This window comes from Boleophthalmus pectinirostris, unplaced genomic scaffold (genome assembly GCF_026225935.1).
Source record: "Boleophthalmus pectinirostris isolate CB_2022bp ecotype Guang Dong unplaced genomic scaffold, ASM2622593v1 HiC_scaffold_12, whole genome shotgun sequence".
Taxonomy (NCBI): domain Eukaryota; kingdom Metazoa; phylum Chordata; class Actinopteri; order Gobiiformes; family Gobiidae; genus Boleophthalmus; species Boleophthalmus pectinirostris.
In genome coordinates, this window is record NW_026571018.1 from 27993028 (window position 1) to 28010885 (window position 17858).

Sequence of the window (17858 nt, forward strand, 5' to 3'; positions counted from 1 at the left end):
TCTTTATTTTTTTTGGGGCATCACTTTGGGAAAAGGTGATATATATATATATATATATATATATATATATATATATATATATCACCTTTTCCCAGGATCAGAAAATGTAAATATTTTTCATTAAATAAATTGTCTTTAATAATAAATAAAGACCTTCAAACTTGAAGGGGATTGCAAATTACATACCTACAAATAGCCCACACTGTAAGTACTCTCATTCACCATTGTGCTAGTTCTTTCTCCTAGGTCTGTATGTCCTGCAAATGGTTTTAATGGCGGTCAGGATCTCATCAGTCTTCAGAGAGTATATAAAAGGGTTCAGCATAGATGGAAATGTCTGTGACAAAGTAGAGTTGATCATTCTAGTATTTGGGTGGAAGTTTGGGAAGTAAACAGCTACATTTGTGCCCACAAGAGGAATAAAAAATATGGCAACAAGTATTAGATGGGAAGAGCATGTTTTAATAGTTTTAAATCGGTTTCTACTAGATCCAGTTCTCCTCAGTGCAACAGCTATACTTACATAACTGCAGCCTATTAAAACTAAAGGAAAAATGAACATAATAGCCCCACCAAAGACAGCAAATCTTTGGTTTACTAATGCACTATTACAGGCAAGACGATACATGGATGCATGATCACAGTAAAAGCTCTGAATGACCAAAGACTTACAAAATGAGAGACGATTTATGAGGCCAGCTACACTTCCTATTACACCAAAAACTAGGAGCCAAACAAATAAGAGTGCCAGTGCCACAGCTGGTTTAGTCACCACACTGTGATAGTATAAAGGTAAGCATATAGCTATAAACCTGTCATATGCCATTGTCACAAGTGTCCAGGACTGCATGCTGCCAAAAGTCAACACAAAAAACATGTAACTAAGACATGCCTCATAGGAGATGTATCTGTTTTCAAACAGAAAGGTGTCCAAGAGTTTGGGAATAAGAGCAGTGCTGCCGCACAGATCTGTCACAGCCAAGTTAAACACAATCATGTATCTGGGCGTATGGAGAGTTCTGACCAGCAAAATAATCAGAAGAAGAACCACATTTCCAAAGACAGTCAGTATATAAACAAAACACATAAAAATATAAAAATAAGTGCCATGGGGAAAATCATAAAACCCATTAATATAAAATTGAGCAGGATGGACAAAAGTCATATTAAGTAAAGACTCTTCCTCCATGTTCAAAATCCCAGTTCCCAGAAACAGCTTGAGTGAAGAGACAAGTGAAGACCGCTGATGACACATGAGGTTAAATACACACCACATACTCCCCTGACGCTGATCCACCATTGCATATACTCCTGCAGGCAAAACCTCTCCACATCCTGCATTCCTGCAAAGAGATTACCATCCAAAATATACAATACACAATACACTATACATGATTATCCCCTAGGGGTAAAGTGCTGTATGTCTAACAGTGTAAAGAAAAGACAAACCTCAGGAAGATTAGCTCACACAGTACACTGCTTATGTTAATGGGAATCAAAGTAAACAATAAGCAATGAATGCCACTATAAACACACACACACACACATATATATATATCCAAGTCGGCCCCTCTACCAGAGGCCTGGGAGCTTTAGAGTTCTGCACAGTATTTTTGCTGTTATACAGTTTTTTGGACCGAGATGTCTGATGTTTTTCCTAAGATCTGATGTTGCCACTTCTCCAGCTTGGGGGTTATAGCCCTGAGTGCTCTGATGACCATGGGCACTACTGAAGCTTTCCAGGCTCTAGAACAGGGGTGGGCAAACTTTTTGGCTCGGGGGCCACATAGGTTTCTAAAATTTGACTGAAGGGCCGGACAGAAGACGGGACATGACGTGTTCAGAGCCTGGCTCCATTGCACTCGTATTTACTCTCATGTAGGACGTATTCTGCACTATGCGCTGCAACTTCTAGACATGTAAGAACTCATGAGAAGTATAATGAGGTCTGCCCCACTGTACATCAAAGGCAAACATGTATCCCAAGCACTTAGACGACACAGAGCCTATACTGACATACAGACTCACCAAACCTTTAGGACTTCCTAATACAGCGAGTATGAGATTCATGCCTTTGCTTCACATAGTTAAGAGCGGAAATAGTGCAGCCTTATGTCTTGAACACTTCTACCTCATTCATGGTCCGAATACACCGCCCGAAATGACTCCTGTCAATACTTTCCCATAAAGCATTGCGGCCAACAAAAGTCGCCGCACCTCAATTATATATAGTGCGCCATCTACCGGGAAACGCCGGAAATGCAAGAAAGATAAAACAGCAGTAAGGTTTATTTATTGTAATTTGGTCAAGTTCTGTGGGTCAATTTGAATGGCGGCATAAGGTCACCGGGCACTAAATAACTGGATACAGTATTGCTGCTTGTAGCTGCCTCCAGTTGTCGTAGCTGGCTGGAACTTCAGCAGAAAAAATCCCATGGGCCGAGACAAGATTTTTCTCATGGAGGCAATGTGATCACAAATTGCTCGTGTTCGTCTGACAGGTCACCTACAGCTTTCAAAAATATCGGATTTGTTGGCGATTTTTACCTAATTTTAGATCATAAACTTTTTCTCGCTCAAAATCCTTCAGTTGTCTTAAAAAAACACTTTATATTCGTTAGCTCCTGCTCCGCTCTAGCTCCTCTCGCTCTGATTGGTCAATCAATACTTTAACCGCAATACTCAATCAATACTTCCGGTGGCTGTGGGCCGACCGAGCATGCGCAATACTCAATCAATACTTCCGGTGGCTGTGGGCCGACCGAACATGCGCAGTAGTGCTCTTTTCTCCCGCGGGCACACGCGAATGCACGCGAACGCACGCACGATACGCGGGCTCGTGTATCACGTGATCGCTTTGACCAATCAGAGCGAGAGGAGCTAGAGTGAAGCAGAGCGTATCCGAAGCTAATGGTTATAAAGCGTTTGTTAAGACAACTGAAGGATTTTGAGCTGAGAAAAAGTGCATGATCTAAAAATAGGTAAAAATCGCCACAAAATCCGACATTTTTGAAAGTTGTAGGTGCCCTGTCAGCCGAACACGAGCACGTTTGTGATTACATTGCGCTCTATGAAAAAAATCATCTCTCGGCCCATGGGATTTTTTCGACTGTAGTACCAATGAGTGGCCACTACGTCAACTTGAGGCAGCTACAAGCAGCAATACTGTATCCAGTTATTTTAATAGATCCATGGGCTTGACACTGGCTCTTACGGCCCTCACGGCCCTCCCATTAGGTATATAGCAGGTGTTCACATCTCTATAAATCATATCATGGGGTAATATGTTATACAACTAACACCATCATTTGGAGAACTTACAGTGCCTTAACTTCATATGTCATATTTTCTAAGGCGAACATAGCGAAACACTAGAGTTTAATTTATACACACTTATTTAAGAATTAATACAGTCTTATGTCTTGAACACTTCTACCTCATTCATGGTCCGAATACACCGCCTGAAAATGACTCCTGTCAATACTTTCCCATAAAGCATTGCGGCCAACAGAAGCCGCCGCACCTCAATGTATATATAGTGCGCCGTCTACTGGGAAACGCTGGAAATGCAGGAAAAATAAAACATTAACAAGGTTTATTATTATTATTTATTCAAGTTCGGTGGGCCGGATTAAAAGGTTTAAAGGGCCGCATATGGCCCCCGGGCTGTAGTTTGCCCATCCCTGCTCTAGAAACTCTAGTTTCTCTTGTTCCTTTTTCATACGCTCCCATCATTTAGTATTGCAATGTCCACCTCCATGGCTTTGTTCTGCCACCACCACTGTTTCTAGTTGGTTCGCCATCACCATTCTGTCACTCTGTATCTGGAAGTGCCTCAGAATCTTGGCGCAGCCATTCTCCACAATCTTTGAAGGTCTTTTCACCTTGACCCTGGGGTCTCCAGGCCATACTCTGCACAAATGTTTCTGTACACTATGGTATGTGTATGGTCTGTACACTTGGTTATGTCTGTACACTTGATTATGTTGCTCCATGTATGCTTTTTCTGCCAGCATCTTACACCCTGCAGTGATGTGCTGGACTGTCTCAGGGGCCTCTTTGCACAGCCTACACTGTAGGTTTTGTCTGGTGTGGTAGATGTGGGCCTCGATTGCTCTGGTGCTCAGGGCCTGCTCCTGTGCAGCAGGATGTGTGCCACTGTGCTGTCCTTCAGACCATCCTTCTCTAGTCTTTGGTAGGATTTCTTGATATCATCCACTTCAGTTATGTTTCGAAATTTACCGAAGGAAACAAGCAACATAAAATAAGGACGGTGCGCTGGACAGGTCAACCTTATACAGGCCCGTAGAAGCTGCCAGCGTACCGCTGTCCCTACTCTAATGATTACACAACCCAAAAACTATCCCTACATAAAATAACTAACAAAAACAAGACATTCACCAGGGCAAACAAAAAATCGAAATACAGGATAAAACAAAACGGTGCCCAAATGTAACAGTATGTCATCTGGTCATCAGCTTTGTCCTTGATGTACTAGAGCTTCGATGTCCCATCCCAGACAGTGGCTCTCACTCACTAGTCCTTGGCCTCCTTCCTTCCAGTTTGGGATGGTCAGGAGCTTTTGTGTCTCAACATGTGGTTTGTATCTCCTCCTATGGCCAGCTTATGATCCATGCTGGGTATCTGATCACTAGCAGGGTGTAGCTGTTTATTGCCTGGGACTGTTCTAGCCATTGAGCTGACTTCTTAGGACTTGCCTCACTTTTTGTCGCCTCTTATCAAGGGATGCCGAGGTACTTGTAACTTTCCTCAATGTCTGCTATTGTTCCTTTTGGGAGTGAGACCCCTTCTGTGTGGACTACCTTCCCTCTCTTTGTCACCATCCTACTACTTTTCTCAAGCCTGAATTGTTATGTTGGTGGTGTAGAACAAACGAAGGCTAGATGAATCTTCAATAACGTTTAATGCCGACAATGCAGTTTTTCACATAGCTACATTACAATGGTATTAACTCTCTATCTATCACTCAAGTTCCCCTATTTTATGTTACGTTGCCCTCTACAGGTGAGGCGTACATCTCTGTAATACTATATTAATTATTATTGTAATCACATTTACATATCTGTCAACACAACATGAATGACATTCCAATGTCTGTGCTGTAGATGCTGGTGATCCAATAGAATGCTTTGATGCAAATAATAAAATTAAGTTGTAGGGTCATGTCTTGCCCTTGATCTTAGCACTAGTGCAGTTGTGGGGCATGGAGCTCTAAACAAGAGGTGTGTCGTGCCTGGATATCAGGTGGAGTGGAGCAGACTGTGTGTGCAAAACTTTGTGTATTGGGAATATATCCGGAAGGTTTATTACAGATGAAAAAGCAAGCAAAATTATTGGACTCTGGACTACTACATGCAAGAAGAACCATCGCCTTAAACTGGAAAAACATTGAAGCCCCCTCAACAAAACAGTGGGTTAAGGAAATTTCAGAATGTGTCGGCCTTGAAAGATTGACATTTATAGCAAAGGGAAAACGAAAAGACTTTGTGAAATTATGGGAACCTTATTGAAATATTATATCCAAAAAGTAGAAGTGATGTATGTGTAGGTATATATGTGTATATATATATATATATATATATAGAATAATATTGTTATTGTTGTTGTCCAGCATTGACAGTGATGATGATAGCAGTAACAAAAACAGATTTTTATTTATTGTCATAAATGTTGTTGTTATTGTTGTAGTTATTACAATTTTATTTTAGTATTATTATTTACCTCTCTCATTTTATTGTTTATTAATTATTATTATTTATTTATTTTTATTTTAGTATTATTACTTTTTATATATATTATACCCATTTATTTATTCATGTTTCTCTACTAATTTTTAATTAATATATTTCTATTTATTTTTATTTATCTATTTATTTATTTTTATTATTGTTGTGTGTATGTATATGTATACATATATTTATTTATATTTTATTTTATTCGTTTTAAGTACATATGGTCACCAAATATAAATCAAAGACTCACCTGCGATTGATGGATTGTATTGTGCAAGTATTGCATAGTGAATGTGTGAATGTGTATGAGTGTGTGAGAGTGTGGAATTTGTTATTTGTTATTATTATTATCATTATCTTTATTGTATTTTATTTATTTATTTTATTATTATTATTATTATTATTATTATTATTATTATTGGTTATATGTTGACCTGTGTTAACGTGGTCAGTTGTTCAGATGGAATTTTTATTGTCTGAAAATTAATAAAAAATACTTGGGGGGAAAAAAAAAAAAAAAAAAAAAAGGACGACAGCAGAAATAAGTTTTAAGAAGGATGTAAAAAGGGTTGCACCTGCCCTGTCTGAGAAAAGTGTATAAAGTGTGTGGTGAGGGGTTTTACAGCCTTAAAACAGATATAATAATTGTAAAATATATAGTTGACTACTTCGTGGATTTCACCTATTGCCTGTTATTTTTAGAACGTAACCCCCGCGATAAGGGACTGTACTCTCACCTCGCAACCTGTGCACATGGCCTCCCACTTGTCCCAACTGGGATGGGAAACAGAGAATTTCTTGTACAAGTCACTGTTAAATGCGCTTTTGCGCTTCGGTATCTTGCAGGCTGACCGACTGTTTTTGTCTCACTCCTTCTGAGTCACAGAGAACTACGAGAGATGCTCAGTTTAATGAACGGTACTGAAAACCCGGACATTTGCATCACTTTATTAAAAAAAAACCTGGACGCCCACGACAGGACACAAAATATGGACATGTCCGGGGAAAAACGGACGTTTGGTCACCCTAGGTAGGCTACCATCAGCCATCTGACAGCTTGGGGCTGTGACAGCAGAGCAGATGCACATCTCATTTGTGCTGCTCAGTAGTGGTCATTAGAGCTTTGTACAGCATATCAAAAGATGTATAATGCACATGAGCACCTGCGCATCCTGCTCTGTCCAGTGGAATGCAAAGAAAACCAAAAAGGTTGACGTGTGTGCGCATGCATGGGCTTACAGGGGTGGACCTGCAGTGTTCAGAACACAAACCCAGACAGTTCTGGGTTCAAACAGTTCAAACAGCCCAACCAAAATTCTATATTCCTAGCACCTCTACTGGTGCGTACTTGCATCATGGGGCTTCGGAGCTAGTTTATTGTACCCATATATAATTTTTTCCACAACTCTGTTGTCTGGTAATGAGGCAAAGATTGCAGACATTACCCACACTGGCAGTGCATTTAAATGCTACAGCGGTCACAGAGTGGTTGAGAGTTGAAGTTGAAAGTTGAAAGTTGAGACGTTTTTGCTATATACTTGTACTGTCCCACTCCAGCATCTGGCAGTGAAGTACAGTCCGACCTGGACATGCCCCTCCTTAAAGCTAGCACTAGTGCGAAGATCGAGGGCAAGAGAGGGCCCATAATGTTAAAATTAACAGTTGTCTTTTTGAAGCCACTGTGTTATGCTGCATTTCTATTCTTAAGAGAGACACAAATCATTAAAGTCCCTAACAAGCCATTCAGCAACCACAATGTGCAGACATCCTCTTTCCTCATTCACATATGACATTAACAGAGACAGTAGTTTAACCATTTGTTTTCTGCATTTGGTCCATCCTTCACTCGAGCAGAGGACAGTTCGATTCCCCCAAAGTTTTGATTGATTATCACATTAATGTCTCTTTGTGCCGTGGTCTGCTTCTCCTCCAGATCCTTTTAATGGCAGTGAGTATCTCCTCCGTCTTGAGAGAGTAAATAAAAGGGTTTAACAGGGCTGGCACTGTGTGAGTCAAAGCTGAGTTGATCATCCTTGTATTTGGGTGAAAGTTTGGGAAATGTACCGCTATATTTGTGGTAATGACTGGAATAAAAAATATAGCCACAAGTATTAAGTGAGATGTACAGGTTTTAAAAGATTTAAGACGCTCTCCTCCAGAGGCAATCCTCTTTAGTGCAAATGTAATACAGACATAACTACAACCTACAAGAGCCAAAGGAACCAAAAGCATTATAACAGAACTAAAAATGCCAACTTGGTTGTTTATGAAATAGCTGTTACATGCAATACGATACACAGGGCCATTGTCACAGTAAAAACTCTGAAGAACCACAGTTTTACAAAAGGACAGACGATCAATAAGGCCAGCCAGAGGTGCTATTACTCCAAGAGCTAAAAGCCAAACAAAAGTGAGTAATGCTGCAATAACTCGTTTAGACACAACACTGTGGTAGTGTAAAGGGAAGCAAATAGCAATAAACCTGTCAAAAGACATTGTTACAAGTGTCCAGGACTGAACACTGCCAAAAAACAACACAAAAAACATGTAACTAAGACACGCCTCATAGGAGAGGAATCTGTTTTCAAACAGAAAGGTGTCCAAGAGTTTGGGAATAAGAGCAGTGCTACCGCACAGGTCTGTCACAGCCAGGTTAAACACAATCATGTATTTGGGCGTATGGAGAGTTCTGACCAGCAAAATAATCAAGAGAAGAACCACATTTCCAAAGACAGTCACTATATAAACAAAACACATAAAAATATAAAAATAAGTGCCATATGGAAAATCATAAAACCCATTAATATAAAACTGTGCTGGACGAAAAAAAGTCATATTTGTTAAAGCAAGGCTTTTCTTCATATTCATTGACTCCTGTGGGAAAATGACAGTAAAAAGCATCTACACACTGTACACTGAACAAATGAACGCCTTTGAAAATGCTTTTATTGTAGGGTATACCTGTCCCTCAATCCCCAATCAACGTCATAGTTCAGTGCTGTGTCTTTCATATGCATTAGGTTGTTGAAATGATCTTTGGGGACCAAATATACTGTATATAAATATTTTGTATGCATACAGAAGACATCAAATATATGATGTAGCATATATGGAATTATGTAACAAAGAAAAAATTTTCACTAACTCCTTTACTAATATCCTTAGTGTTTCAGACTCTCAGTTCAAACAGAATCTGTTTCTGAACCCTTTGGAGCACAAACAAATGGCTGTACTCATTGAGAAGCTAAGGCTCTTTAGTTTTGGCCTCTGCTGTCCTCTAATTGTACTCTGCACTCTCATTTTAAGTGCAAACAAGCTCTACACAGAGGAAAGTCATCATTCAAATTGTGCCTGAATTTTCTGGGGTAAATATAAAAATAGCAGTAGCATGTGGTGTCATTTATGGGTCCACTCCCTACGCAGACATGTCCTATTCAAGACTTTATTTCTTTTTATCAATGCTGGATAGAATTATATAATTACACATACACAGTATTGAGCTGGCTGATATAATTAAACTATATAATCTAGAATATAAATTATAAAATGTCCCAGAATGACTTTTTTAGCCAGCTTACTCCATTTTCAATATTTGCAATATTAATTAAGCTGGGTAATGTATGTTTATTTAATTTAATGTAACCAGTTGCTCTAAATTCAAACTCTATTGATAGATTCATTTAATATACATTTTTAATATTTATTCATTTCATTATTATATTAATCCATTTATCCGTGGCCAGGTCATGCAGCAGCCTAAGCAGGGGCATCTGCCCGAGCCACCTCAGCTGGCTGGCTCCTCTCGACATGGAGGAGCACCTGCTCTACTCCAAGCTCCTCCCATGTGACCAAGCTCCTAACCCTATTTCTAAGCAAGAACCCAGCCACTCTACGGAGGTAACTCATTTCACAAACCCACTGAGTTCTGTCATGGCCCATATAAAATTCTATATTCCTGGTACTTCTGCTGGTGCATACTTGCATCGTGGGGCTCCGGAGCTGTGTTATTGTACTCATACAGAACCCTTCCCACACTCAACATTACCCACACTGGCAGTGCTTCTAAATGCCAAAGTGGTCACAGATTGGTTCAGATGCCGTCACCATATATATACTTGTACCATCCCAACCTCCAGCAGTGAAGTACAGCCCGACCTGGACACGCCCCCTCCTTAACGCTTGCGCTTAGTGCTAAGATTGGGGGCAAGATCAGGCCCCGAGTCTGGAACAAATGATGGCCAGCTACCTACGGCTCAGCTTCTGTTGCTTTTTATCCTTGGCTGCATTTGATAAGGTGAGCCAGTGGAACACACACCCAACCCACTTTTCTAGTGGTGTGTGGGGGGTCCTCATTACATGGCCCAAGTGGATACAGCATCTAAGACCAGTCATGCCATGCAACCTACATGGTTTAACCAGTTAACAGTCCAGTATATCAGCAGCTGCTTACTACGCTGTCAGCTATAGCACCTTTCATTTCTACTTGTTATGTTCAGCCATGCCAAGCCTTTGCAGCAACAAGTGCTATTACGCATCACCTCTTGATGACAACCTTCTACCAGCCTGCCTATGAGGTGATCTAGCTTGTTCCTGGCACTGTGAGTATTGAGCAGGGTGGCACAACAGCATCTATGCCAGTCCAGAACCAGACCACATCAGTTGGCCCAGCTTTTCCAGTGCAACAACTTACGCCACTCCTCAACCTACAGTCAGCTACGACATCACCTAATGTGGCTCAGCACCACCAGCTGCAATGTACTTGTCCATCTTTGTCTTTACAGCCTGTTCAACAGCCACTGCAAGCTCCTACTGCGCAGCCAGTGTACCAGCCACGTCATCCTCTGGAACATGCTCCACAATCTGATCCACCCTCTTCCCAAGAACCAGTTGGTGACTACAGCTAACCCATCTTCACAGGGACATGATGTCTACCTGCACCGGTTTGCATAGCAGCAGTCTCCATTCGGCTTTCAATCGATCCTCTAATTCCAATACCTATGCAAGCAAAGCTGATTTGTGATAACAGGAGTCAAATTATCTTTGACCCATCTTCCAATAATTTATGTGATTATTACCTACAGCGATTACAAGTAGCCCTGAGCCTGGCCACCAAGCGGGGAGGAGTGAAGCAGAGCAACGTGAACAGGCATCTGCTCAGTCAATTTTGCAGTGTATGCTGGGATAACAGTCTCATCTCTGAGCTCCAGTTGAAGCAGAGAAAAACAAATCCACCTTCATTTGCTGAACTGCTGCTGTTATTAAGAATTGAAGAAACCGTGAATCATGTAAAGCCCAGTGGATGAAGCAACACTTTGGAACATCTAAACAGAGGGTTGCTACTCAAGCTCAGTTCATAGTAAAAGAAGATGGAGCTTCTGCTGCCCTGTCCTTGCTCAATGAGGACAGCAAGCAAATGGCTGAAATACAGAAACAACTTGCCGCTCTAACTGCCTCCCATCCATTGTATCATCCAAGAGGCCCCCCAGTCCCAAATCCACACACTAGACAAAGAACAGCTCCAGATCGTCAAGCTCAAAGCCTGTTTTCTGTTTCCACTGTGGAGAAGATGGAGACAGCAAGGCACAATGTGAGAACCGTCCCAACCCATCTATCCATTACACGATCTACTCCAAGTAGAAGGTGCCGCTTTGCAATGTCCCATACCTTGGCTATGTGGAAATAACAATACAGTTTCCTAAAGCCTACATTGGTGAAGAACATGACACATCCACACTAGCTCTAGTTGTCCCAGATGCACACCCTGATGTTCCATCTACTGTACTCATCGGCATGAACACTCTTGAACCGCTCTATAAGCTGTATATTGGTGAACATTCCACATTTCTACCCAATGCCCAGTTGTCACACCAGCAGAGGGATCAAGGCAGCATCAGAGATTTGAGACTTCTCAGCAAGGCTCCAGTGCCTGTTCCGACCAGAGTGGGGGCGGCATGGAGAAGAAGTGAGAAGCGGGGTGTAGCGGAGATTCCATGTGAAGACCGTACTTTTGGGAGTATTCACGTGTTTCGGAGGGATGTAGTCAAGGCGAAGGCCACTTGTTGTCAAGGCTGCCACTTTAACTATAAAGTACTGCAGGAAACACTGATATCTCCAGTAATGTCCTATAGTGACCTGCAATATGAGGGTCCAGGACTAAAACAGGACTAAAATAGGTCTAAACCAGGACTAAACCACAACTAACCCACGACTAAACCAGGACATCGGGACGGGCCCAGGGATGTGCCCACGTAGACGCGAGTGGGCTAAGGGCAGCCATCTCCTGATCACGCTTTGTGGACATCCTGCTCCGCAGACTCGGGGTTCTCTCTCTCGCTCTCTCTCTCATGTCCAAGATTAGTCCTGGTTTAGTCCTGATTTAGACCTGATTTAGACCTGGTTTAATCCTGGTTCAGCCCTGGTTTAGTCCTCCTGTTTCAGTCAAGAATCGCGTACCCCCACTTTAAAAATCCCCACTACACCACTGGTAATTAATAATAGTAATACATAGTAATAATAATTTCGATTTACTTAGCCTGCCACTTACAGATGCAGTTTGCTGCTTTGGCTGGTGCACTCTCTGTCCAATCAACGGGTCTAAATACAGTGACGTTGCCGTAGGCCTGTTATAAGGCCCTGGTGACACCAACTTAAAATCTGATTGGTTGAAGCAACAGTTTCATGGACATTTATTTTGTGTTTGAGGGCCTGCAGAATGGATTGTGAAGGCCTCAGATATTTTTTTAGGCCAGCAGAGAAGGCCTTGCAGGCTCTGACAGCCCAACACTGTATCTCTTAAAACTCTTCCACCATACAAGGTCCCCGTGGTCATCACCAGTGAATCAGAGCAAGACACATTCATTCCACCCTGCAGTGTCATTGCTGATCTAGAGGCATACCACTGCGTCCACTCAGAACATCGAGTGACTCATCTTCCAGGTGAGAAACCACCATTCAGCCTGAATATCAACCTCAATGATTTTCCACTGTCACCAAAGTGGAAGAAGAGGGTCATGTAGAAACTGGAAGCCGTCGAGGAAGTATTGTCACAACATGATCTGGATTGTGGATGCACAACTGCCGTCAAACACCACTTTCCACTCCACAACAATGCACCATGCAAACAACATGCCCAGCCAATCCACCCTCAGGATATAGAAGCTGTCTGCCACCATCTACGGGAGCTTTTGGCAGCTGGTGTAATAAGGGAGTCATCATCACCCAGCCCCATCTCCTGTCGTAGTGGTTTGGAAAAAGAATGGCAAAGTCAGATTGTGTACTGACCGCAAATTAATAGCCTCATTCATCAGCGGGTTTCATTTTATGGAAATTGCCTGACCTCGCAGCATTAGGATTTGTTCGCTCGATGGTAGGCGGGTACTTTTTTAATTTAACCAATCGCTGCAATTTGGTTGTGACGTATGTAATGTGCCGCTAATGGGGTTAACTGGTATATTAAGCTTTTCCAAAGTCCTGTAGGAAGAAGGGCAATAATGCATTTCCCCTTGATAAAATTCACCAAATATTCTCTTTTTTTTTTTTTTGTTTGTTTTTTGTCAACAGAGAATGCTTCATCTACATCCATCTCGATCACTTTGTTTACTGTTGTGCTGTACCACAAAAAGGGACCCAGTCATGGCTTCACAGCTCTTTGCTGATTGGCCAGTGCGCAGTCTACAACTCCCGGGGTTCTTGCAAATTGTCTAGTGTATTCAATTCCTGACCTAGTAGCTGCAGAGAAATGAAATTGAGCAGAGGCACTAGTTGGCGCCTGGCTAGCAAATTAAACCTCCAGACCATAAAAGACGCATATGCCCTACCAAATCTTGAAGAATAATTTTCAACCCTTTCTGGATCCAAATGGTTCTTAATGGTTATTACCACATCGAATGTCAGAGGAAGATAAGCCCAAGATGGCCTTTGTTACTCCCCTTGGATTTGGGGAGTTTAACCGGATGCTTCAAGGTGTCACAAACGCACAAGCACATTCCAGTGCCTAATAGAGTGGTGCATGGGAGATCTCTATCTGGTGGTGCGTGTGTCCTTTGAACTGTACATACTGTACTATACCCTTCTACATTGTTATTTGATGTGAGTGCATTTGGTTCACCAGCATTGCCGCATTCACTGGTGAGCCCCTCCTTTTTAGCAGTTGACTAGAAAGTGACCAGTTTCTTCACAGTAAATGTACTGACCAGCTTTGATTAGTCTCAGTTTGTGAAAGATTAGAGGTTAAACTCCCCCGGGCTGAGAAAAGCAGGGTGAAGAACACAAACACAGGTAGAATTGTTTACTTTGTACATGGCTCGCCAGGTAAGGAGCGAATAGAGGCCCTGCTAAGAACCACCACAAAGGATTTGGAGGAGCTGATCTTCATCTCGGCCGCTTCACACTTGGCTGCAAACCGCCCCAGTGCATGTTGCAGGTCCTGGTTTGATGAAGCCATCAGGACAACATCATCTGCAAACAGCAGAGATGAGATTCTGCGGTCCCCAAACCGGACCCCCTCCAGCCCCTGACTGCACCTAGAAATTCTGTCCATAAATACAGTGAACAGAACCTGTGAAAAAGGGCAGCCCTGGCGGAGTCCAACATGCACCAGGAACAGGCCGGCAAAGCAAACTGGACAGTCCTTATCAAAGTGCCCTGAACCTCATACTCCTGGAGCATCTTTCACACAACACCATGAGGGACACAGAATGCCTTCTCCAGATCCACAAAGTACATGTGGACTGATTGGGCAAACTCCCATGTACCCTCGAGCACCCGATGGATGGTGTAGAGCTGGTCCAGTGTTTCACGACCAGGACAAAAATCACACTCCTCCTCCTGGATCCGAGGTTTGACTATTGGATGGATTCTTCTCTCCAGTAGCCTGGAATAGACGTTTCTGGGGAGGCTGAGGAGTGCGATTCCCCTGTAGTTGGAACACATCCTCCAGTCCCCCTTCTGAAACAGAGGGACCACCACTCCAGTCTGCCAATCCAGAGGTACTGTCTCCGACCGCCACAGGATGTTGCAGAGGTGTGTCAGCCAAGACAGCCTCACAACATCCAGACACTTGAGATACTCAGGACAAATCTCATCCACCCCTGGAACCTTGCCACCAAGGAGCTTGCCAACCACCTCAGTCACTTCAGCTAGGGTGATGGACAAATCCGCTTCCAAGTCCCCAGCCTCTGCTTCCTCCTCAGAAGACATAACGGTGGAATTGAGGAAATCCTCAAAGTAATCCTTCCACCATCCGACATCCCCAGTTGAGGTGAACTGCTCTCCACCCACATTGTAAACAGTGTTGGTGAAGCACTGCTTCCCCCTCCTGAGGCATCGGATGGTTTGCCAGATTGAGGCCATCTGACAGTCCTCCTCCATGGCCTCCCCAAACTCCTCCCAACCCCAAGTTTTTGCCTCTGCAACTGCACAGTCTGCAGCATCCTTGACCTGTCAGTATCTGTCAGTTGCCTCAGGAGTCACGCAAGCCAACAAGCCCCAGTAGGACTACTTCTGCAGCCTGACGGCATGCCATACTTCTGGTATCCACTACTGGGTTCGGTGCCTCTGCGACAGGCACCACAGACCTTATGCCCACAGCTATGAGCTGCCGCACTGACAGTAGAGGCCGAGAACAAAGCCCACTCGGACTCCCGTGTCCTCAGCCTTTCCCGGAATCTGATAGAAACTCTCCCGGAGGTGTGAGTTACAGGTCGCCCCAATAGAGGGCTCTGTCAGATGTTCCCGGCAGACAATCACGATACGCTTGGGCCTGCCAAGTCTTTCCAGCTTCCTCCTCTGCCACCTCTGCGGACCCAACTCACCATCAGGTGGTGATGGGTTGAGAGCTCAGCTTCTCTCTTCACCTGAGTTTCCAAGACACATGGCCAGAGGTCAGATGACATGACAACAAAGTCAATCATCGACTCCGGCCTAGGGTGTTCTGGTGTCACGCGCACTGATGGACACCCTTGTGCTCAAACATGGTGTTCCTTACAGATAAACCATGACAAGCACAGAAGTCCAATAACAGAACACCGCTTGGGTTCAGATCGGGGAGGCCATTCCTCTCAATCACCCTCCAGGTGTCACTGACGTTGCCCACGTGGGTGCTGAAGTAGAGCAATGGAATCCCTGGTCGGTGCACTGTCTAGTATCCCTCCCAGGGCCTCCAAGAAGGCCGGGTACTCTGCACTGCTGTTTAGCCCGTAGGCTGACTTGTCCCCTACCCAAAAGCACAGGTACGCGATCCTCTCGTTCACTGGGGTGAACTCCAGCACATTGCAGCCACTCCTCCTGGGCAAAGTCAGAGAAATGGCTAAATGGCAGGTCTGGCTTCAGGCTGGGGCCCTGGTGAGACCAATCCGTGCGACGTAACAGGCCTTGTTCTTCTGCTCATCATGGAGGCTTCTGAATTGCTCTTAGTCTGACCCGTTCCCCAGGACCTGTTTGCCTTCAGTGACCCTTAAGCCCCCGACAACATAGCTCCCAGGATCATCCAGGCACTCAAACCCCTCCACCACTTTAAGGTGGCAGTTCAGGAAGTGGTATTCAAACAACTATAAAAAACATTATAAAGATTAAGTAGATCAATAATAATAATAATAATAATAATAATAATAATAATACAAAATAATCTAAATTTATGTATATGTGGTTACAAGTGTGTAAAATCAACATTTGAGAAAATCTGAAATGTAATGTAATTAATTACAGGTAATGTGAAAACTATAATAATTTGTACTTAAGAGTTGTTGTATTTCTTACAAGAGACACACTCAGTAAACGTGTTATCATCACCATAAACTATGGTGAATGATGGATTACATGATGTGGGTAAAGAGTTTGAACATGAAACCTTCAGGAAAGCGGAGCAGCAGACTTCACTCATCAACATTGAGGTGAGTGCGCTGGATAAATGGAAGCAACCTGGCAAAAATTCAAGACAGAAAAGAATTCTGCACACTGTCAATCCTTGCAATCCCAAATATTTAATTTTTTGAAGATGAAACCATGAAACAAATAACTATACCTAAATTCTAAATACTCCTTTCCTGTTTTCATTTATTTTATTTTTTTTTTGCATTACCATGAAAGAGAACAAAAAAATTATTAAATAAAAGGCCTCAATAATATGTGTTAATTTAGAAAATAGTTAGTAATTAGTAGTAGTTAGTAATAGTAAATTCAGAGCAGGTTTTACATATGTAAAGTGTAGGGTGATTGATAACACATTGGATTAAGTTTAGTTCAGAAGTTTAAGCAGGACTCACGTAACTTTTCTCAGTGTTTGGTTTTGACTAGAAGAAGGGTTTGGGACACCATGCCATAGAGAAACACCAATCCAGTATAATCAATGATCTAAATATAATTAATTAATTAATTAAACAATGTTCTGAAAGTTTGTACATGTTTGTACCATATCACTGACACATATCTGGAAATAACATCACTATTCACCAAAGCAAATTGTGGCTTATGAATATTTATTGACTAACTTGCAGAGAATGGAGGTATTAGTCACATTGTTGGCTAGTGGTTCATGACCACAAGTCAAGCTAGTGGTTTGGAGGTATGAAGTCCTCAGGGTATCAGGTCTGAAGAATCAGGCAGCATTAGACTGAAGGAATGCTGTGTCCTCGGTTTAAAGAGAAGTCCATTCAGTCTGAACAGCAGGGCAGGTAAGTGTCAATACAATGAGTCATCGGTCCATTTTACACAGCTTAAACAGAGCCCCTGTACCTTTAACAATGCTTGGAAGAGTCATTTTAGTTCTGTATCACAATGCAATGTGATGTTATCGAGGTAATAATGGTAGAATTATAAGTTTGTAATAAAACCTTCTGCCTATGATCAGTTGGGGAAGTTCAGTGTAGTAGGAGGTGTTAGGACCAACAGAAATTGATCTGAGGGGTGCATTTGGTCCCCAGGCCATATTTTGTGTACCCCTGATCTACACTTTTCTTCTGGTGTCTGTGCCCAAATACGAGTTGATGTGGACTGTAACCGTGGACACTGCATAAAGTTCTTTACCCTGAGAGCCCAGGAGGAGAGGAAGCAGAACAGCAGAAGGAGGCTCTGAAAGATTTCACTCAAAACATTTTGTTTTTGTTTGTT

The 17858-nt window shown here is 42.6% G+C and overlaps 2 protein-coding genes across 2 annotated transcripts; both read right to left on the bottom strand.

The window, feature by feature from the left end:
- Positions 1-229: 229 nt before the first annotated feature.
- On the bottom strand, positions 230-3995 carry LOC110158523 (olfactory receptor 1496-like). Its single transcript, XM_020923030.2, has 3 exons — positions 3755-3995; positions 1288-1343; positions 230-1243 (listed from the first exon to the last, which is right to left on the bottom strand). The coding sequence occupies exons 1-3, from the start codon at positions 3993-3995 to the stop codon at positions 230-232; spliced, it is 1311 nt and encodes a 436-aa protein (XP_020778689.2).
- Positions 3996-7643: 3648 nt separating this feature from the next.
- On the bottom strand, positions 7644-8621 carry LOC110158522 (olfactory receptor 1-like). The gene has a single exon (XM_020923029.2). The coding sequence runs from the start codon at positions 8619-8621 to the stop codon at positions 7644-7646; it is 978 nt and encodes a 325-aa protein (XP_020778688.2).
- Between the last annotated feature and the right edge of the window lie 9237 nt (positions 8622-17858).